A 22,938-nucleotide genomic window follows, 5' to 3' on the forward strand; every position below is an offset into this window, starting at 1 on the left:
TGGCTGGACCGAATTGTGTCCCACTCCCCCGGAGAAGGGCACAATTGCTCCATACGCGACCTAGCTAGAAACAAAGTGCCAGTTAGATGAAAAAATACTGTAAAAAACAGCAAACTGACAGGGAAGCAACCCTGCAGACCGGCACTACCTCAGGATTTTTTTTTTTTTACAGAAGACTCCACAGGATCTCGAAGCAATATGCCTTGCTTGATTTAGGGGGCAAGGCTTACTGCTGAGGCTCCTCTAAAAAAATGTGGGGAGGTGGAGGAAGTGGGGGAGGGACCCTGCTCGAGACCCGCCGGGTTTGACACCCCCGAGGTCGGACGGACCCCCAAACAGGGCCCGCCCAAGCTCTGTCCGGCCAAAAACAGGGACTAGAATCCCCCTAAACAAATTCCAACAGCCCTACCAAGGGAGATGGGTACAGATCACTCAACACCTGCTGGAGACTGAAAGAAGACTGATGTAAATAGAGAAGGGAGTATATTATATACTGTCCCACAGTTTTGTTTTCAGTCTCCACCTGCTGGTCATGATTGGATATATACCATTCATAAAGATTAACCTCTACTGGTCTGGAGAGTGCTAAAGAATAAAGTTATTATTATTATTAAAAGCACAGCGACCGAGAATAAAACAAAAAAACAGCCGCGGTGAAAGAAAGCAACAATGCTGCAGAGCGAAGATGAAGAGGACTTCTTGGCTCCGAGGAAAATGTTGAACTGAGGATCCTCACAGGAGATGCGCCCTCTAGTTTGGGCGGGAAGGCATGCGTGCATGCGCGGTGCAGCACTCGGAAGCTCTTATAAAGATCTTCAAGCAAGTCTACTTTCGAGGCTGTCCGCTGCAGGCTCCGTCGGTAATGTCACCCATGTGTGAGAATATGCTGCCTGCTTGTCCTGGGATAACCAACGTTTCAGCCATTATGCCATGGCTTTATTCAGGGTATGCAACAAGTACAACGGGGGTTGAAAATAGGATTTTAGAGGAGGAGGAGGAACTTTGGAAGAACCCCAGAAAACCTTGGTTTTGCCAATTTCTGACCCACCCTGATTTTCCCATAGACAGTAATGAGCTGTACTCATATCTCTGCCATGTGATGTCTGCATCAGATTCTCACTGCAGCTGGAAATTGAGAAGGAATATCTGCATCAGATAAGCAAGAATGGCTCTATCAGCTTATCTCTTCAGGCAGCTTTTTATTCAGGTTACAAACCTTATTCCTTGACCACTCATGCTCCCACATGATTCTTGGAGGGGGGGGGGGGGTAAGGAGAGGGATGCAGCTGACCTCCGCCAAGCCTCCTAGCCAGTTTCAGGGTCTAATCAACCTACACTCAAGTGCTTGATTCTGCAGGGGCGAACTTGTTCCTGAGCTCCAAGTGTTAGAGCAGGTTGTCCTGGTAGGTACTCTTTCAGAAGGGTTGCCCTCCTGGCTGCAGATCCATCTGACCCTTCTCCCAGGCAGAGTTGTCCCAGGACTACTGGGAACCTCTTGGAACAGGGAAGCCTCGACAAAGATTGGATTAATACCCAAAAATAACAAATCAAGTGCAGCGCAGAGAAAAAGACACCTTCTCAACTTGCTTGCAGAAGACTGAAGAGAGAGGGCACTGCCAAGGGAGATAAGTAGGCAGAGCTGAGAAAAATGATTGATGCCTTCTACAAACCAATTCGCGGGTTGGGTTACACAACCCATCTGTAAGGAATCGTATGCTGTTTGCACAGAAACTCCCAATTACCATACAGATTTAAATTAAACAGAAAAAGTACAGTAAAATTGTCCTTGTAGTACCTCTGGTCCACCACCAATGGCTTCAGTAACCTCAACAGTCCAAAACATTTGAGAGACACACAGCACCACCTGTCCAGGCCAATCTCTTACCCACTTTTTTCTTGGTGTATCAGGATATGCCTGTAGAAGAAAATATATATTTAATATTTAAACAATTAAACCTCTTCAGAAAAATGCATATAGTGTAATTTATCTGTCATAGTACTAAGAGCTCTTAAAATTATTTAGAACAGTTCAGCCTTACTGAAAAGTGCAGCCTTAGTGTGTGACACAATAGCACATTTCTCCTTTCTGCATTTGCAGACTCAGGTGTGATGTATCTGGGATTTAGATTAGTGACTAGGTAGTGAATATAACAGTATTTTTGAAGAAAGCTGTAGGTGTTTGTGTGCAAAGGGTCTGGGAAGATTATGTCTGTAACTCTCTGGGTAAGACTGGAAGGGGGTATAAGTAACTGAGAAATATGTGGAGCATGGCGATGTACACTAAACAGTAGAGGAAAGCTGTACAATTTTGAGAGAAAGTGAGATATGTATGCAGAGATTTCAAGTGTGAACCATCTCAAATAATAAGATTTACTACCCAATGAATGAGTGACACCGAAGACCAAAGAGTAAGATTCTCCAATGGTACATCCAAGGTATATTTATATATCTAATTTGGCTGTTTTTATTTATTAAAAATTTTATACACTGCTTACTTATTAATAAAAACAATTGAAGCTGTTTACAAATCAATTCTTCAAAATAAATCTCATATCATGACACCTGTCTCCCCCAAACCCTAACAATAGCAATGCATAAAGTCTCTCTGTGAATGTTTTAAGATGATCAAACATCTCTCTGTGATTGCTAATGTAAAATGAACTAACTGTGTGTTGAAAAATATCTCTCTCTGAATGCTGTCTTCTCAATGATATTAAAGAGCACATATTTCTGAGGCAGCCTGATAGTTTCCTCCTCCTTTTTTGGCCTCCCATTTTAAACTGTAATGTGATGAGCATCCAGCACCACATGTTTTCATTCACAACTATCCAGGGATTTCCCCCCCCCCCCCTATATTTACATCCTCCTAACTCCCTAACCTAATCACCCTAACAATAGTGCTTGGGATTATTTTTGGAACTCTTAAGTCATAGGTTTTCAATCCAGTCCCCATATATTGCTACTGTATGATGGATAAGACTGTCTCCCTCTATGTGCTATGAATGCTGCCTTCACAGTATCTCCCCCTATGTTCAGTCCAGTGAGTGAATTCTGACCCCAAAATTAAGCCAAGGTTTCTTCATGGCAGTCCACAACATGGCTACTGAGCTATCTCTAGATATAGATATATATATTTTTTTACCCAGCAGTCTCCCTGTACCTTTGGGCTAGAGAATGACATGCTGATAAAATTCATCACTGTTCCTGTCCCTGTGAATAACCACAGGACACAATCCCATGCCATTTTTTAGTGTCTATCTCAACCTCAGTCCTTCTACACCAACATTCTTCAATGCAAGGCTTGAAGGTCCCATTCATACTCTGATTCTTCCCTCTCTCCTTAAAGAATGAAATGGATGGTTTCCCACAGTTATCTGTGGGGACAGGAACAGTGATGAATTTTGTCACTGTCTCATTCTCTACTTTGGGCCTCCAGCTCATCTACAACCAGGATTAGGATCCTGTTGACATTAGCTTTTATTTGTAACTACCCAACAATTTTCCCCTTATTTGATTTCCTCTTCCTTCACCACATACCTAGTCCATTTATTTCAGTAACCATCTTTCGGCCAGGGTTATATAGGGCTCCATCTGAATCCTTATAATGGTGGGCCTTGAATCTAACCAGTAGGTGTCCCCCTTAAGTAACAATTATACTTCCCTCTACATCAGTGGTCTCAAACTCCAACCCTTTGCAGGGCCACATTTTGGTTTTGTAGGTACTTGGAGGGCCTCGGAAAAAATAGTTAATGTCTTATTAACTGCTTTTACACCTAAGCAGCAGCAGGACCAGCCACCACTACCAAGAGCCCTTTGCCCCGATCCAGCCAGGCATGTGAGCTCCTCCCTCTGCAGTCCATTGGAGAGATCAATCTACCTGCTTTTAAATATCAGCAACAGTGGGAAATCAACTGCTTTTACACCTCAGCAGCAGCGGAACTATCCGCAACTACCAAGAGCACACAGACCCGATCCAACCAAGAGTGTGAGCTCCACCTCCCCCTGCAGTCCACTAGGAAGATCAACTGTTTTTTACACCTAAGCAGCAACAGGACCAGCCACCACTACCAAGAGCCCTTTGCCCTGATCCAGCCAAACAAGTAAGCTCTTCCCCCAGCATTCCGTTGGAAAAATCAATATGCTTGCTTTTAAATATTATCAGAAGTAGGAGATCAACTGCTTTTACACCTAAGCAGCAACGAGACCAGCCACAACCACCGAGAGCACACAGACCCGATCCTACCAAGAGTGTGAACTCTTCCCCCCATGCAATCCGCTAAGAAGATCGACTGTCGGCTCCGGGCGGCTTTCCCGCAGAGGAGAGAATCCTGCATTCACCGTGGGCCTCATCTGGGGCAGCCTCCTTGGAGCGGCTGGGGCACGAGCAGTGTGTCTGGGAGGGAATGCATGGATGGGAGAACATCGCAGGGGAGGAGACATAGGCATCCTGGGACTGTCTGCCAAGTCTCTTCCCTGAAGAAGCCCTTTCTGGAAACGTCAATCGCTCCTCCTAACTTACTTGCTCCACTTCATCACTGACGCTGAAACCGTGGATTGAAGACAAAGTTTTATTTTATTTTTCTTTCCAGATTTATCTTTAATCTTATCTATTGTTTTGCCTTTTGTCTTTATTTTGTTCTATTTCTATCATTTAAATTTCTCCAGAATTCTACTGTTCAACAGCTCCCCCTTCTGCTTCTATTCCTTTCTCTCCTCTCTTCTACCTTCCAAAGTATTTAGATCAATGCTGTCTTGTTAAAATGTTTATTTTATTTTTCCTCTAACTCTACTTTTCACTTCTCTATTACCCTCCAGGTACTTTAGTTAGATTGTGAGCCTTCGGGACAGTAAGGGAATTTTTCAAGTACCTTTCTTATTTCTAATCTTAATGTATATTTTCTGTAAACCGCTTAGAACCTAACGGATGTAGCGGTATATAAGAAATAAATTACATTACATTACATTACATTAAAGAAATGACAATTTTGCATGAAGTAAAATTCTTTATAGTTTATAAATCTTTCCTTTTGGCTAAGTCTTAATAATAATATTGTAATTTATAGCTAAAGAGACATATGATCAAGAAACTGTTTTATTTTACTTTTATGATTAATAAACATACCGAGGGCCTCAAAATAGTACCTGGTGGGCCGCGAGTTTGAGACCACTGCTCTACAGTAATCCCAGCCCCAGTCAAAACATAGGGATTAAATTAGAAAAGAATACATTTGATATAGCAATGATAAAAAACCATACCAATTTTGCACAAGCAATAACATCATGTATACTCTTCAGCATTATATCTTCCACTTGAACAAGCCACTTTTCCACAGCTCCTCGAGCCTCAGAGGTTGAAATGATCTGAATCAGATCCACCTGCTCGCCTTCTGTACTGAACATTGCTTTAATATCCAGATTGGGAAGGAATTCTAATTTAGCAATGCCTTCAAAACATTTCTTCAAGTGAGGCTGAACTCGCAGTGGGTCTTTAGTCTCTGACAAAATCTCCAGCATTTCATCATTAGACAAGAAGAAAAAACTAGAAAAAAATAAGTCACAAATAATGGATAATTCATGCTATGCTATTTTACATTCATAATAATTGACATCAAGTTCTATATACTAGTGCTAAAGGGTTTCTCCCTTGTTATAATAATAATAATAACAGTTGGAATGCTGGAATGTGCTGCCGGAGGTTGTGATAGGACAGAGCACACTACGGGGTTTTAAAGAAGGATTGGATAAATTCCTGACAGATAAAGGAATTGAGGGATACAGATAAGGGTAAAGATAGGATACAGAAAGGGTATCAAGGTGAATTTTAAGGGATCAAATACAGGTCATGGACCTGATGGGCCGCCGAGGATGCGGACTGTTGGGCGCGATGGACCACCAGTCTGATCCAGCAGAGGCGACTTCTTATGTTCTTATATACTGCAGGACCATGAAGTTTTATGTGATTTACAAAGATTAAAAGATGGTACAAATTGATTGAACTTAGCAGAGGTGAAAGATAGTGGTTAACAGCTCAAGGGAACAGTTATTGAAGAGAAAGAGTTGTACGGTTCAGCTGTCTAGATACTTCAGGAACAGATATGTTTTTAGGCATTTCCTGAATTCCTCATAAGTAGTAGGCGTAAGCAATTGTTCTAGATCTTTACCCCATAATGCTGCCTGATGTGAGAAAAGGTGTTGATGGTGTCTTTTGAGTTTACATTCTCTGTTATTTCTATGATAAATAATTATAAAAATAAATAACTAAATAAGTAAGTCTGACCAATAGAAAACTGAGCCAGATAGTTACGAGAATGGTAAAGATAGGATACAGAAAGGGTATCAAGGCGAATTTTAAGGGATCAAATACAGGTCATGGACCTGATGGGCCACAGCAACTCATCTCAGTTAAATTCAGCGAGCCTATCTTTTGCTCTACGAACCTCATTTGCATTAACTATTTTTGGAGAATGACTTGCCTTTTTAAAATTGTTACAAGAACAGCTTCAACAATGGCCTGTTGGTGTTTACTGCGAAGCTTTAAGAATCTTCCCCTCAGTGTCCATGACATTGTATCCTGAATTAATTATCTATATTTCAGGGCAAAGCTTAAGGGCATTCTGTTTACTCACACAATTTACTTGCTGGTTGAAATTTCTTACTTGAATTATCTTAAAACTAGAATTTTCTGCTGTTAGGCTTGTGGACTCCTTGTGAATATCTGGTTTAGGTTAGTTTATAAATTCTTGTATTTTTTTCTTATTTATATATTTTGTTAATCCCCTATAAAATATGTTTATATGTAATGGTTTGTCTAACTTGTTCTTAGAACTGTGTGTTTCATTGAATACTCAAAAATTCAGCATATAAAAATTTGATAAATGAAATGAAATGAAATTAAACATGCTTGCTAATGGAATGTTAGGGTATGAGTGGTAAACTAGGATTAATCCAACACTGCTCCTTGTGACCCTGGGCAAGTCACTTAATCCCCCATTGCCCCAGGTACATCTAACAGAGTGTGAGCCCACTGGGACAGATAGGGAAAAATGCTTGAGTACCTGAATGTAAACCATAAGGCTATAAGTGGTATATAAATACTAAAAAATAAATTAATTGAATGGGATTATATTTGGGGACCAGAAAAAAAAGTAGAAAATGCATACTGGACTGAACACAGCAAATTAATATTGTTATTGGAAGTTGTATCATTTGTGTAGTTCGACATCTTTATAACAGTATTTTAAAGCAAACTCTGCTATAATAAACACCAGGAAAAGTTCCACAAACTGAGAGCAAATTTATCCTACTATTCAATATAAATCAAGTATTGTTATTATAAAGAGAATAAAGTATACCGAGGAAAGAAGAGACGTTTTTTCTCAAGGTAAGCATTGAGTCCTTTCATAATTTTATCTAACAGTGCATTGCAGTCCTGAAGTTTCACCAGTAAACCTGTCATTGAAGTTGCAGCAAGAACCTGTGGGAACAGATATAAAATCTTTGTATCAAATCAAATGCAAAATACCAATGTGAATAAATGAAAATAGCAAAATTAGGTTCTTACCTCAATAATCTTCTTTCTAGTAGATGTGTCTAGTGATCCTAAATGCTAGTGTTATGCATCTGAACCTGCAAGTTTCTTGCAGAATGTTGTCAATCATCTTTTGAACTCTGCCTCCTTCAAGTAGCAATGTAATGACAGACATAACCGGGAGGAGGGAAACAATTCTGTTCTGTTCTGTAACAAACATTGCCAATTAACATTATCTTATCTAATCTAATCTAATCTAAACCTTAAGTTTATATACCGCATCATCTCCACGAATATGAAGCTCGACACGGTTAAGTTTTTGTATCTGCTCAAACCAGATACAAAAAAGTGTACAATTAGCACTAATCTTATATAGAGCTCATAGCTAATCGCATATCCTGCTATCAAGCAGAGACTTAAATCAGACTTTATGTTCCTGAGTATTTTCCTTTCTTTTTTTAATATCTTCTCAGTTCATCTGAGAGACAGAGAATTCTCCAAATTCAGACTGATCTTAAGGCAGGCGAAGCCCACTGAAAGGATGGTGCTTCAGGACCACTAGACACATCTACAAGAAATAAGATTATTTAGGTAAGAGCTTAATCTTTCTTTCTAGTGCAATGTGTTTAATGATCCAGAATACTAGGGATATACCAAAGCAGTCCCCAAAGTCTAGGATGGGCCACTGAGTCTGCCTTCAAAACAAAGGACACGAAAATAGCATCTTTCCTGGCTGCTACATCCACCCTGCAGAACCTGGTAGTTGCTCTACAGGTTTCCTCCGGCAAAACCACCCGAGAGATATCAACTCCTCTAGTGGAGTGCGCTTCAATGCAAGTGGCAGATGCTTACCACAGCCCACATATGCTGAGGAAATGGCCTTGGCCTTTTTAATCCATCTGGAAATTGAGGCTTTAAATGCCGGCCTGCCTTTCTGGGCATGACTGGTCAGAACAAAAAGGTTATCACATACAAAAAACTCATTGGTTACTTTGAGGTATCAGAGAATGCTTTATCTTTTTCCTTAGACCCCATAGGCTGAGACTACTTTCAGTAAGAAGGACGGAACTATGCGTAAGGAGAGCTTCTGTAATCTTAAGAAATGATTCCCTGACGGTCAGAGCTTGTATCTTAGAAACTCGACTCGCAAACATAATCGCCACCAGAAACACTGTCTTGACTACAAGATCCCTCCTGTGAGGGCTCATAGGGAGCTCTACTGAGACCTTGTAATGTGGTGTTAAGATTACAGGAAGGCAAAGGGAGATGCACCAGAGGGTGCAACCGAAGAGCCCCTTTAATGAACCAGGTGACATCTGGGTGAGAGGCCAGAGAGCCACTTTCCTCCTGAGCTTGGAAACAGGAAACACCTGCTATCCGCATATTCAATGAGCTGACTGACAGACCCTTCTGAAGTCCATCATGCAAAAAGTCAATGACAACAAGTGCAATGACAACAAGCGAAAAACAAAAAGAAAACTGCAGACTAGTATGTACAAGATGCAGGCTATGTTTATTGTATCAAATATTTAATGCAGTTAATGGTACCACCTTATTACAAACCAAGAGACCCAACATGGTCTGTGTTTCGGAGAACATGCCTTCTTCAGGGGTCCATGGTTGATAAGGTTTGAAATAAACAGCAATAAAATGGTATAAAACAAACACCTGTGTAGATAAGGACTTTGAGTGCTGCACTGCTGGCTCATGGACCTTATCTACACAGGCGTTTGTTTTATACCACCATGGCCACCGTGAAGATGGGCTACTGGGCTAGATGGACAACTGGTCTGACCCAGTAAGGCTATTTTTATGTTCTTATTCTTATGTCCAAATATAGGTGCACTTGTATCCCTACTTTGCAGAGATGCACTACTACCACCACTATCACCTTCGTAAAAGTGCAAGGTGCCATTGCGAGGCTGAAGGGGAGTGCCGAGAACTGGAAATGCTGCTCTAGCACATGAAATTGCAAGTACTTCATGTGGACCGGAACAATGGGAATGTGGAGAAAGGCCTCCTTGAAATCGAGGGAGGCAAGAAACTAAGGCAGTGCCACTGCCTCTAGGACCGAATAAATGGTCTCCATGTGGAACTGTGGCACTTTCAGTGCAGCATTGACCGAGTGAAAGTCTGGAATTGGCCTCCAGTTGTCTGAGCCTTTCTTTGGCACAATGAAATATATGTCTAAGTCCGATTCTTAATCCGGTACTGGCTCTATGGCATGAAGATCCAGTAGCTTTTGTACCATTGCCCGGACTCTGAGGGCTCTCTCTGGCTGGCCAGCCAGAGAATCTACAAAGAGGTCTGGAAGGGAAGCATAAAACTCGACTTTATAACTTTCTTGAACAACTTCTAGGACTCAACGGTCTGCGCCTATCTGAGCCCAGACCAACCAAAAGGCCGACAGCCTGCCCCCATTGAGGGGGGAGGGGAGCTTGGCCCCTGTCCTGGCATCATTGTGCTTTCTTGGAGGTTGGGGAGGGATGAGAACCAGAGGCTTGCTGTTTCCTGCCCCCGCTGAACCTCTGCCATGACCCCTGAAAGGACTTCTACATCACTTGGCCTCCCGCATAAGGACAGAATCCTCAAGAGCCTTGAAAAGTCCCAAATCCTGGACCCTGAGCCATCTGGGGTCTGCTGTCCAGCAAGGCCTTAAGGCAACAGTCGCATCCAGACTCTTGCCAAATACTATCTGCCCTTGAAATGGAAGTCTGCTCAGAATGGCTTTAGAACAGGGGTGTCAAAGTCAGTCCTCGAGGGCCGCAATCCAGTTGGGTTTTCAGGATTTCCCCAATGAATATGTATGAGATCTATTTGCATGCACTGCTTTCATTGTATGCTAATAGATCTCATGCATATTCATTAGGGAAATCCTGAAACCCCGACTAGATTGCTGCCCTCGAGGACCGACTTTAACACCCCTGCTTTAGAGGCTGAATCTCCTGCCCACTGTCTGATCCAGAGCATTCGCTGGGTGGAGATATAGTAGCATAGGCTGACACATTGCTCATAATTCTGATATCATCATACAGAGCGTCTGCTATATAATTCACCCCAGTTAGGAGCATTTGGGGATCTATATCGTCCTCCGAGGTTAGGACTCAAGGCAGATGGGTGTGGCAAGCACGTGCCACAAAGGAAGCTGAGAGCTGCCGCCTTAATCCCTAGGGCCAAAGCTTCAAATTGCTTCTTGAGGGCCACATCCACTTTACAGTCTCACGTATCCTTTAGCATCACACCTCCTTCATTAGGCAAGGAAGTACGTTTGGTGACCTGTGCCACCAGCGAAAACACCTTCAGCTGAAAAACAGCTGCTGGAAATCCAGAGCCATCAGGTAAAGCTTAGTCATAGCCACTCGCAGGTACCCTTCTGGCGACTCCCAGTGGTCCACGACCAACTTTGTAATGTCTGGCTGCAAGGAAAAGAACACAGTCAGAGCAACTGAGCTACTCACAATTGAGCACTGCAATGAGAGGACTTGAGGAACTTCCAGCTTAAGTTCTTGTAGCGAGGTAGAAATAATGCCAAGAATGCAGAGGCTTTGAACAGCCAGCATACAGTAGTCTTCCCCCTGGTACAGGGCCACTAGCATTTCTTGAATGCTGTTCTCATGCAAAGAACCAGACTCTGCCAGAGAAACTGCATCCTGGGACAATAGTGGCATGGAATTGGACTTTCCATCCTCCCAATCTATGTCAGAAAGGAGAGGAAAGAGGACATTCTCTTTCTGGGGGGACAGAAGTGGAGGACACATCTAGAAGACATATCTCTGGAGAGAGGAAAAGTCCAAGATAATGTTCTTTCTGCAATGAAAGGACAGATGGAAGAGGACATTCTCCTTCTGGGAGGACAGGAAAAGGAGGACACATCTTTCTGAGAGGAGAGGAAGCCATATCTCTGGGTAAATATACATTAATTTGCTCTGAACTTAAATAAGTTTGGGGATAAAAGCTAAATTGTAGGCTCCCTTATATAAACAATTTAGATCTTAAAGAGCAAATTTTACTTAGCTCTTCTCCATAAAGAAAAAAAACCCCTTTTATAGTTCTACAGTATTAAAGCTTGTCCCCATCTCTGCCCCGTCCCTACTAGCTTGGTCCCTGTCCCCGCCCCTACAAACTCAATCTCCATTCCCACCCCATCCCCGCAAACCAATTGATCCCATCCGCACAAGCCTCGAATAGTTATGATTTATATTGAACTTATTTTATTAAAGTATAAAAAGAAACAATATTCTGTACAATTGTCATTTTATAGACACAAATACAGAGCAAGGATCAATAAAACCCCTGTCTCCCCTCCCCTTCACATATATCTTCTCCACTATAGAGAAAACTGAATAAGCCAAATTATTACAGAATGCTACACAGAAATGTTATGCTAACAGAATACCACCAAGTGGTATTCACACATTCACACATGACAGGAATAGTGTTAGGGAAGTGCAACTGGGGCAACTGCCCCCTAGTCAGAGAGAGCCCTAAGTCATCTGGAAGCTAAAGAAGCACGGCCTGGCCTTGCGGTCCCTAGTTATGTCTAACACCAGCTCTAGCAGGATACATATTTCAAATCTGATATATTCTAATCACAAAATAGAAAATAAAATTATTTTTTTCTATATTTTGTTGTCTCGTCAACATGATTCTTCAAATCATGTTGGTCTCATGTGCTGGTCTCTGTTTTGTCTTCTCTTAACTCCCTTGCCAGGGTCTACTGACCATTTGACATTTCTTCTCTCTCCATGCTCACCATCTCTGTGTATATATTGTTCCCCGTGTTCAGCATCTCCCTTCTCTATGTCTCCTAAATGTCCCTTTTTAGTATTTCCCCTGTGCCCATCTCCCTGCCTTCACCATCTCATCATTCTATGATCCCTTTCCCTTTGTACAAGGAGTGGGGAAAGAGAGAGATCCAGGGTGCATCTCTCCCACTCCCTCTACTGCCTCATTCAACATTTCTCCCTCTCTCATCCCCCTGATCATATGCAGTATTTTTCACCATTGCCCACCAGCCCCATGCCCAACATTTCTCCTTCTATCACTCCTCTCCAGCACCATGCCACACCTCTCCCTCCATCACTATGTCCAACATTGCTCCCCCTTGCATCCCCTTCAATCTGTCCCTCTATTCCCTCTCCACCGCCATATCCAACATTTCTCCCTCTCATTTTTCTCTTCCCCATGTATCTCTACCTCATTCCTCTCTCTCTCTATGCCCAACAATTTTTCTCTTTCTTCGTGCACCATCTCTTTCCCTCTCACTTACACACTCATGCCCAACAATTCTCCTTTTCTATTACCTTCCTTCTGTCCCAAGTTCATGCCCCCTCCCTTTCTTCTGTATCCCAAGTTCATGTCCCCTTCCCTGCCCTTCCAGCCTTTGTCCCAAATTTGTGCCCCTCCCATGTCCTAATGTGCTCCCCCACCCTCCTTTCTCCCTTTGTCCAACATTATCTCCTCTCTTCCTTACTTGTTCCCTTCAGGGCCGTCCAGCTAGGCATACCCCCCTCTGCTGAAGCCAACACGAGGGCTTCCCACCATTGTCAGATGGCAGTCGAAGGGAAGCCTTTCTGGTCAGCCATGGATCCCAGTTACCTCAACTGACCTCCTTCCAGCTTGGCTGCTCCTTCTTGTCTTCAGCGCCAGCTATACTTGTTTGCCGGGATAGCACACAGCGGCTCTTGCACGGATCAGCCACGTGCAGCAGTGTGCTGTCCCAGCAAACAAGTGCGGCCGGTGCTGAAGACAAGAAGAAACTGCCAAGCTGGAAGGAGGTTGGTTGAGGTAACTGGGATCCCCAACTGACCAGAAAAGCTTCCCTTCAACTGCCATCTGACATTGGAGGGAAGCCCTCGAGTCGGCTTCGGTGTGCCTGTTTATAAGTAGAATCCTTGGCCGCGAATGCATTGGGTGTGAGGGAGGGGGACTGTTCCACCCATGATAGGGAGGGAGGGTAGCTACTAGATTTGTGAGGGAGGGGGAAGCTGCTGATCCGGAGGGGAAGAAAGGGAGGCAACTCGGCAGATCCTTTACTGCGGGGACAAGGCCATCCTTTACTGCGGGGACAACTCCTACTGATATGGTTGGAGGGGTTGATGCTAAGATGAATCTAAATTTTTAGAAAATTCTTTGGAAGTAATTACAGAGAGGACTACCCTTATTATGACATTTGCTTTGGAATTTGTTAGGGACTTAATTATTCGGACCTGTTTCAGACATATCAATGAGCAATTTCTAGGTTCAACAGTACGTTTGTTTCCTGATATATCTCAAATATCACAGAGAAGAAGAGAGGACTGAGCGGCAGCAGGTTCAGGACTAACATTGGAAAGTTCTGTTTCGTACAACGAGTGGTGGGCACTTGGAATGCTCTCCTGGAAGAGGTTGTGATGGAGACTACTGTTCTGGGTTTCAAACGCAAGTTGGATGCATACCTTCTTGCTAATCATATTGAGGGATATGGGAAAACTGGGTCTCCATAAAGGAGTACCTAAATGACCCTTCGCGTGTGCGGATCGCCGGACTAGATGGACCTAGGTCTGATCCGGAGAAGGCATTTCTTATGTTCTTATGACTTTTTGGCATATAGACCTAAAGTCCTAGCCTTGGATGCATCCTTCATATTGAAATTTCCTACAAGATGTTTTGTGTCTCTAGCTGATAAAAATTACTTATTTTTTGAACCGAAGCAATTGCTAGACTTTATTGTGGCTAAAGAAGGCTGATGAGTAATGATAAGGCCGATAGTCTCTCCTATAGCTTAAAACAAACTGGCTGCCGACATTGTACTCGTCACTGTCCCCTTTTATGACATGTAAGTTTTTCCTTAGTTTTATTTCCTTTACTTGAGCTCCATAATTGTGGACTAAATAATTATGTTTAATTTCCTATTGGGTGATTTGTTTCACTGTAAAAGTTTTGTGGATTTACTATTATAGATCTGCATTCAAGTATTATATGCTTGTTTTCATTGCAAAATATTCAATAAAAAAGAAAAGTCCATAGACTGTTATTGAGACAGACATGGGGAAGTCACTGCTACTTTTTAGGTTTTTGCCAGGTACTAGTGACCTGGATTGGTCACCGTGAGGATGGACTACTGGGCTAGATGGACCATTGGGTCTGACCCAATAAGGCTATACTTATGTTCTTAGTCTAGCTCTGGGTCCTCGTCTGGTCAGAGAAAATGCTGAGGGGAATTCCCCTGTGCCACCACCTCAATGGCACTGAATGCAGATGCTGAGGACCCTTGGCAGTTCAAATAGGCTCACAAAATCTAGGGTGAAGCCTTGTACAGGAGGTCTCAAGTTCCCCGGCAGGGATACCCTGCTGGTCCTCCTGGGCTCTGTGGCCAATGCACATCTACGTTTAGGAGGGCTCTGGAAAGGGTCTCATCCCTTGGGAATGCTCCTCCTGTGGATCCCTAGCCCTGGAGGATTCAAAGGAAGCTAAGTCCAAGGTTCCCACTTCTTCCTCATGCGCTCCACCATATGCAGGACATGAATGCTCCTCAGCCAGCCAGCCAGCCAGCGCAAACCTGGCATGATATAGTAGTAGGAATGCCTGAGGGGTCTATCCCTGTCTATTTTACGTAAAATCAAGGGATTTTAAGGCACATGGAGGCTTTTGTAGTTCAGCCCCTCTTCCTTCCTGTACCAGTATGGTTTTGTGTGTCTGCTGAAATTTTGTCCATGTATTGTATTGTCTTCTCCATTTTAGAATTGTTTGGGGGGGGGGTTAAATACTTTTTTATTCATTTTTAAAACTACAATTGTGCACAGTAAATGATGCATTTACACAAAATATTAACAATACAGCACAATAAACTTAATAGAAATAATGACAGGAATTATTTTCCCCACCCACTTATCCAATTGAACAATAAATCATAAAAATACCAGTAAACAACCTAACCATACCTCCAAATCATTGTCAAAACCTATCCCATTCCCCCCTCCCCCGGATGTGTATGTTTTCCTCATTTATACAAATAAGTCAATCCTTACAATATTTAGTTAATGGTTCCCAAACTTCCATAAATTTTTTGTAACATCCCTTCTGAATGGCCATGAACCTTTCCATTTTAAAGACATAACATAAGGATTCACATCAGAATGAATAATTTAATCTGTCTCAATTTTTCAAGATAAGCTGCATGGCAACCCCAGTCATTATAAACAAAAGTTTGTTATTTTTCACTGAAATTTGACTTTTTGCCCTCATAGATGTACTGATGCGGTATATAAACTTAAGGTTTAGTTTAGTGCCACTGGATTTTCTAATAAATTATTAACTTGATCCCAAATAGATCTCCAGAATTTCAGTATCAGGGGACAATAGTATAGTAAATGATCCGACTTCCCAGCTTCAAGATGACAGTGCCAACATCTATTAGACTTGGTACTATCTACTTTATGTAAACGAACTGGGGTCCAAAAAACTCTATGCAGCAAAAAAACCCATGTTTGTCTCATAGATGCAGACACTGTACATTTCAACCTCCAATTCCAAATTTGTGGTCATTGAGATACAGTAATTTGGTGCTTTATCTCAATGCTCCAAATGTTACGCAGACCAGTTTTTGGTTTCTTATTCAAAAATCCAGATATTAATTTATACCACTGAGCAGCCTGGTTTCCCAGGAAGTCCACCTGAACACACAAGACCGGCAAGCTATATTGATATTTCAAATTTTTCCATTCAGGGAACCCTACTTGAATAGCCTGCTTCAACTGCAACCATCTATAATTTTGTGATTTAGTAAGGCCAAATTTATGTTGCAATCGTGAAAACTCAAGCAGCTTACCATCTGACATTACATCATCTAGAGTGCGAATTGTAATCACTTTGAAACTTTTGACAATGCATGTACATCATATTTTAAATAAAACTTGAAACTTTAGAAAAAAAGATCATTTAAAATCCAAGATGGCCATCGCCAGTAAAATCTCGCCAAAAATGGCATGTGGGGACTTCCTTGAAGTACAAAAATTGCAGGGAAAGGTGTTTTAGAGGTGGGGAACCTTGGCTCTAAACCTTTAAATTTCACTTCTGGAGATTCCACCCTCACCCCCAATTTTCTCCATAGGCTATAATAACCTTACTGTGACATGTACCTTCCAGCTTCAGCTTAGGAGTCCAGCTGGAACAAATAGAGAAAAACTGTTCACAGGTTTGCCAGATGAACTTGGTCTTCAAACTGCCAGTCAAACTGATGTCACACTGAGCCTCAATCCCCGGAAAGCATCATGCTGTGAAGGGGGAGAGGACCACACAGCTGGCCCACTATGAATCCCAGCCAAGTCAGGAAGGAGCCATAACAGCCTGTGCTCAAGCTCCTGATAAATCAGGCATGCGAGCAGCTAAGCAAGGGTCGTCTCCTGAGCTCAAAAAATACAAAAGCAGGTTGGCTAGCTAGGTGACCCCCAAGGCCTGAACCTGTTAGCAGCAGACTTCTACAATGCGAGTGTTCATCTTTTCCCAGACAGAGGTCCCAAGAAGTGGGAACACTGGGCACCAAGCCTGTAATTGAACACTGATAAATACCTGAAAATAATAAAACCACAGAGCAGAACAGAAACACTTCTGAGCAACTTTCTTGCAGAATAAAACTGAGGGGGCAGAAGCAGCTCCCTGGGAAGGAGGCAGAGTTTAAAAGATGATTGACAGCATTCTGCAAGCAGCTTGCAGGTTCAGATGCATAACCCTAGTGTTCAGAACCACTAGACGCATTGCATTTGAACAGTTCATAAACTCGGAACTCACCATTAACAGTTTGTTGAAAAGTAAAGTAAAGTAGAGCACTGTTATCTGTAATCATATGTATGAGACTATCATACCTTAGCATCCTTAACACAGTACTTCATGATATCCCTCCAGTTTCTGTCTACTGTGTGGAAAAGACGTCCTTCTTCTGGCATCTGCTGCATGATGTCTTCAGAAGAAAAGATGGGTTCTAGGTAAAGCCATTGAGCTTGCACCTTCAACCATTCATCAATAATTTCCTGAATTTGAATAAGACGAGCCTCCCATTGCTTGACAAACAGAGCAAAACATGAAAATAATAGTCAATACTAATGGATGAATAAATGGAGTATAAATAAGAAAGAAATGATAAAATGATACTCTTTCCTTGGTAGTGCTTTAAGTAAGAAAAGAAAAGCAGAGGAATTTAACTTTAATGTCTATTTCTAACACCCAGGTGCAGTGGCATAGTAAATGGGGGGAAGGGCAGGTGGTCCCCCCCGGGTGCCATCTTGGTGGGGGTGCTGGCATCCATCTTCCTGCTCCTTCCCACTCTCCTCCCTGCTACGCACACACGTACCTTCACTTCCCCCCACTATAGTTCTAGCTCTTCGCTGGCATGAGCAGCAACTCCAACCTGCTGCTTGTGCCAGCGTTGGCTCTCCCTCTAACATCACTTCTGGGTCCCGCGTCTAGGAAGTGATGTCAGAGGGAGAGCCAACACTAATGCAGAAAGCAATTTGGTGATGCTGCTTGCACCAGGAGAGTTAAAGAGGTACGAGGGGAGGGAAGGGAAGGGCAGGACGGGCGCAAGCATGATTCAAGGAGGTCACCACTCTGGGCACCTCTCACCCTCTCTAAAACCTTCATCCTCTCAGATCTATCTCATAATCTACCCAGTCTTTACTACTGTATTCTGAAATATCCTATCAGTGTTTCTTACCTTGTCAACCAGTCTCATCTCTTCTTCTTTGACTATTTATACAAATTATAGTTTAACTGTTCAAATTTATATTGTATTTAACTGTGCCTATACATATGCTAAGTTAAGATATATATGAAAGTTTAAATACTGTATTTTGTATGATAAAACTTTAAACAAAAGAGAAAAGAGGGAATTGAATTAGATAATGTCTTCTTGGAAGGTCAAGGAAGAGTTACCAGATTTTTTGTTTGAAAAATCTGGACCCCCCCTAGACCTGCCCAGTTCCACCCATCCCTGCCCCCAATCCCACCCCAGCCCTGCCTCCCACTGCTTGCTCTCTTCAGGCAGGAACACATCTGCAGATGCACTCCTTCCCGATAGTGAATTGTTCCAAGCTTTTCAAAACCCAAAGTGCTGGGTTTTGAAAAGCCATCCAGACCCCCGAACATGTCCTCAAAAGAAGGACATGTTTGGGGAAATCTGGATGTCTGGTAACCCAAGGTCAAGGTGAGTTGCATTACATAGAACATGACGGCAGAAAAGGGCTACAGCCCATCAAGTCTGCCCACTCTGCTTACCCACCCCCTGTCTATGCCCTAATGACCCAATTTTTTTATCTTGACCCTCGTAGGAATCCCACATGGGTATCCCATTTATTCTTAAAGTCTGGCACGCTGTCTGCATCGATCACCTGCACTGGAAGCTTGTTCCAATGATCAACCACTCTCTCTGTGAAGAAATACTTTCTGGTGTCGCCATGAAATTTTCCGCCCCTGAGTTTGAGCGGGTGCCCTCTTGTGGCCGAGGGTCCCTTGAGAAAGAAAATATCATCTTCCACTTCGACAAGTCCCGTGAGGTACTTAAATGTTTCGATCATGTCTCCCCTCTCCCTACGTTCCTCGAGAGTGTAGAGCTGCAATTTGTTCAGTCTCTCTTCATACGAGAGATCCTTGAGCCCCGAGATCATCCCTGGTGGCCGTCCGCTGAACCGATTCAATTCTGCGCACATCTTTACTGTAATGTGGCCTCTAGAATTGCACACAGTACTCCAGATGAGGTCTCACCATGGCCCTGTACAACGGCATTATGACTTCAGGCTTTCAGCTGACGAAACTTCTATTGATTGATTGATTCAGATACACTAGGTTATTTCTCTGTACCAGGAGAGCTTGCAAACTAAGGGGCATGTTTAATAAAGAGAAAGGGTTATGAATTTTATATACTTCCTTTCTGTGGTACAACCAAAGCAGTTTACATTTATTATATGCAGTGTTTTCTCTGTCCCTAGTAGGCCCATAATCTAACCCTTGTGTTCCTGGGGAAATGGAGGGTTAAATGGTTTGCCCAGAGTCACAAGGAATCACAGTGGAAACATTAGGCTCTTGTACTTAATGGATGTTAACAGCTAAAGCAATATGCCTTAAATGTAAAGGCCCTATAGTAACTGCTGAGGATGTGTTCAGGATTGCCCTTGCAGTTTCTGCACAGACAATGCACTTTACTTTCAAGTGCTATAAGCATGGATATACTACTGAGATGGCTTTAGGTGAACCTGCATTAGAGTTACCATATTAGTGAAGATAAAAAAAAAAAGAGGACACATGGCTCTGCCCCATCCCCACCCCTCTCCTAGGCAAATTCCAACATGGAGCCGCTCTGCTGAGGCATGTGCTATCAGCTGTGCCAGTCCTCTGCCCCAGTGACATACCTAGCATATGTGACACCCGGAGCCCATCATTTTTTGGCACCCTCCCCATCTGTACGAAAAACATGATTTTTAGTAACAAGCCACATGTCACACATGAGTACCTAGGAAAAGCAGCATCTTACATACTGCATCAGTGAGCAGTACAACAGCAATACACCCATTGTAAAACTAAACAAGCCAGACCAGTACAGATTGTAACCGAGACTGTGGTCCAACTGGGACTCCACAGCTCCACCAACTGGTTACATCGAAATAGCACACCAGTGTGTGACCCGAACTGGAGTCACCCTGCAGGACTGGACTCTAGACAGGAACCACAAATCAAAGCTACAATTGTAGTTCATAGGAAAATAAGTCAATTTTATTCATTCCTTCAAAAAGGGTAAGTAGTTCATCAATACAGCTGGAAAATTGTCAGAACTCCAAACAGCAGCAAAACAAAAATACCAAAAGAAGCAAGAAAATAAATAGCACAAAATAAAGTCCAAACTTGCTCTCAGTATTAATTTAGTCCCAGCTGCACCTGAGGATTCAGCTCTCCTCAGAGCTAGCACTGCCTGCTCCACAACAGGTAGTTTCAATAAACAAAAATAAAATTCATGACACTTGTTCACCAGACCACAGTGCCCAAAGTTCCAATAAAGCCTCTGGCTGATTCAGTCCACTGCCAGGAAAGGAGAGTGTCACAAGTTTTGCAAAGTAAAGGCCTCAAGACAGGCTTTCACAATTCCCTCCCTGGGTGGTAGCAAAACCTCTCCCCACAATTCACACTCCTAGCTTTGCAAACAAAAAAAATAGTCCAAACAGTCAAGTGAAAAACCAAATTCACTGTTTGCAGCTTGAGGCCCAGTCCACCTGCATGGCCTCAGGAAAGCCAGGAGCACATTCAGCAAAACTTTCTTCACAATCCATGGGTTGTTCCTCCTCTGGAATAGGCAACTCCTCAGCTTGTCCAGCCTCTAACAGCTCTATGGGAATTGGTCTATTGCTCCTGCTTGGCCCAGGGGACTCCCTAGGGAAAAAGGGTTTAAACCTTCTCCCTAGCTGACCTCCCTATCTGCTCTCAACTGCTGGTTTAAGTACTCTGGGGCAACGCCCTACTCTAGTTGAGTCAGCAGTGTTCCAGGGGCCTCTTGGGTTCCCCCAGTGGTGACTTGGGTATAGATCACCTAATTCTTCCTCAGACAATTCAGACTCCCTCTGGTGGTCAAAGGAGATATTGTCAGTCTCAGGAACTACCTGTACCTTCCTGATTCCTCCCCGGGATTTCTTTTTTACTTCTTCCCCTGCCCTAACTGGGACCTTGGCAGGGAGAATACCTGGCTGGTCACAAGATCAATCCTACACCGTCAATCCTAACAGAAAACCATGTCTTTCGAACACAGAACACAGAAAACACCTTCGCCTAGTATGGAATATGTCATCACAAACTAACCCCTCCCCCTTTTACAAAACTGTAGTGTGGATTTTAGCCATGGTGGTAACAGCTCTGACGCTCATAGAATTCTGAGCATCAGAGCTACTACCACCATGGCTGGCGCTAAAAAACGCTCCACAATTTTGTAAAAGAGGGGATAAAATAGAAATACATAGACAAAGGTTAAATTGAACCAGCAAGAAGCTGGACTCTGCATACATTGCAACACCACAGAAAGAGTGACACATGTCTCCTAAAGCAATAAATAAATAGAAAATTTTTGTTCTACCTTTGTCTTCTCTGGTTTCTGCTTTCCTCATCTTCTTGTTACTCTCTTCTTTCCATCCACTGTCTGCCATCTCTCTGCCCCTATATGGCATCTTCTCTCCTTCCAGAAACTGTATGCCTCCCCCTTCCATCTCTCCTTTCACCCCCATTGGTCTGGCATCTCTCTGCTCTCCTTCCCTCTCCCACACCTCTCTTCTGCAATCCCTTTCTTCCCTCATTTTCCTTTTCAATTTATTTTCTGCATCCATCTAGATTACGTTCTTACTACCCTCTCATCAATTTCCTTTTTTACTGTCTACCTACAGCTCGCCACCTCTTTCCCTCACCCCCTCCAGTATTTCCCTAACTCAATCCTTTTCCCCCATCATGTGCCCTCCTTTTATTTATCCCCTCCTTCCATCATGTGCCCTCTTTCTCTACCCCTTCCATCTAGTACCTTCTCCTCTCTCTATCCACTTCCATCGTCTGCTCCCCTCTTTCTCTCCTCCCATTTCCTTCCTGCATTTGCTCCCTTATCTCTCCCATCTGCACTTCCATCCAGCATAGGCTCTCCCTCTACCCGCCACACTGCCATCCAATGTCTGCCTTTTCTCTCTCCATCCACCCCTCTTCAATCAGCATCTGCCCCCTTTCTTTCCCTCCGATCCAAATCCATCCAGTATCCTTCCCCCTTATGTCTCTCTCCCCTTTCCCTGTACATCATTTCCATCAGCACTACCCTAACATACCACCCTGCCCCCTTTCTCTCCCTGCACCACTCTTTCATTCCAGTAGTCCTGCTCCTTTCTCGCGATGACTGTAGCTGCCAGTCCACCCAACTCTGACGTACTAGCTCTGGAGCAGAGTTGGCAGCCACGTGCTGGAAGGTCCCGCGATGACTCCAGGCTTTGCTCCGAAAGAAGTAAGTTACGTCGGAGGGGGATGACCTGGCAGACACAGGGAGTTGCGGCAAAGACCCGCGATGACTGCGTCTGCCGGGTCCACCCCCTCCGACATAACTTACTTCTTCCGGAGCAAAGCCGGCAGATGAGTCATTGGGGTACCTTCCTGCACCTCAGCGCAGCTGCCGACTCTGCTCTAGAGTAGTGTTTTTCAACCTTTTTACACCTGTGGACCGGCAGAAATAAAAGAATTATTTTGTGGACCGGCAAACTACTAAGACTGAAATTTTTTTTTTTTTTAGTATAATATTTCTTTATTGAGCAACCACAACAGCACAGAAATCAACAGGAAACAGGAACTCAACAACAATTCCAGAGCAGCCTCCGGACAAGGAAACAAGCAACATGTAACAAGAATACCGGAGAATGCAACTATGAAAGAGC

The 22,938-nt window shown here is 43.3% G+C and overlaps 1 protein-coding gene across 2 annotated transcripts in view; it reads right to left on the reverse strand.

The window, feature by feature from the left end:
- The window catches only part of DNAH12 (dynein axonemal heavy chain 12), a 451,362-nt gene that overhangs the window by 292,918 nt on the left and 135,506 nt on the right, over positions 1 to 22,938 (reverse strand). For both annotated transcript variants that reach the window (XM_033925718.1, XM_033925717.1), the window contains exons 20-23: positions 17,371 to 17,565; positions 7,353 to 7,474; positions 5,257 to 5,539; positions 1,796 to 1,915 (exon numbers count right to left, since the gene is read on the reverse strand). In XM_033925718.1, coding sequence (XP_033781609.1) covers positions 1,796 to 1,915; positions 5,257 to 5,539; positions 7,353 to 7,474; positions 17,371 to 17,565 — 720 coding nt within the window. The remainder of the gene's footprint in view (positions 1 to 1,795; positions 1,916 to 5,256; positions 5,540 to 7,352; positions 7,475 to 17,370; positions 17,566 to 22,938) is intronic.

Source organism: Geotrypetes seraphini, chromosome 17 (genome assembly GCF_902459505.1).
Source record: "Geotrypetes seraphini chromosome 17, aGeoSer1.1, whole genome shotgun sequence".
Lineage (NCBI taxonomy): Eukaryota > Metazoa > Chordata > Amphibia > Gymnophiona > Dermophiidae > Geotrypetes > Geotrypetes seraphini.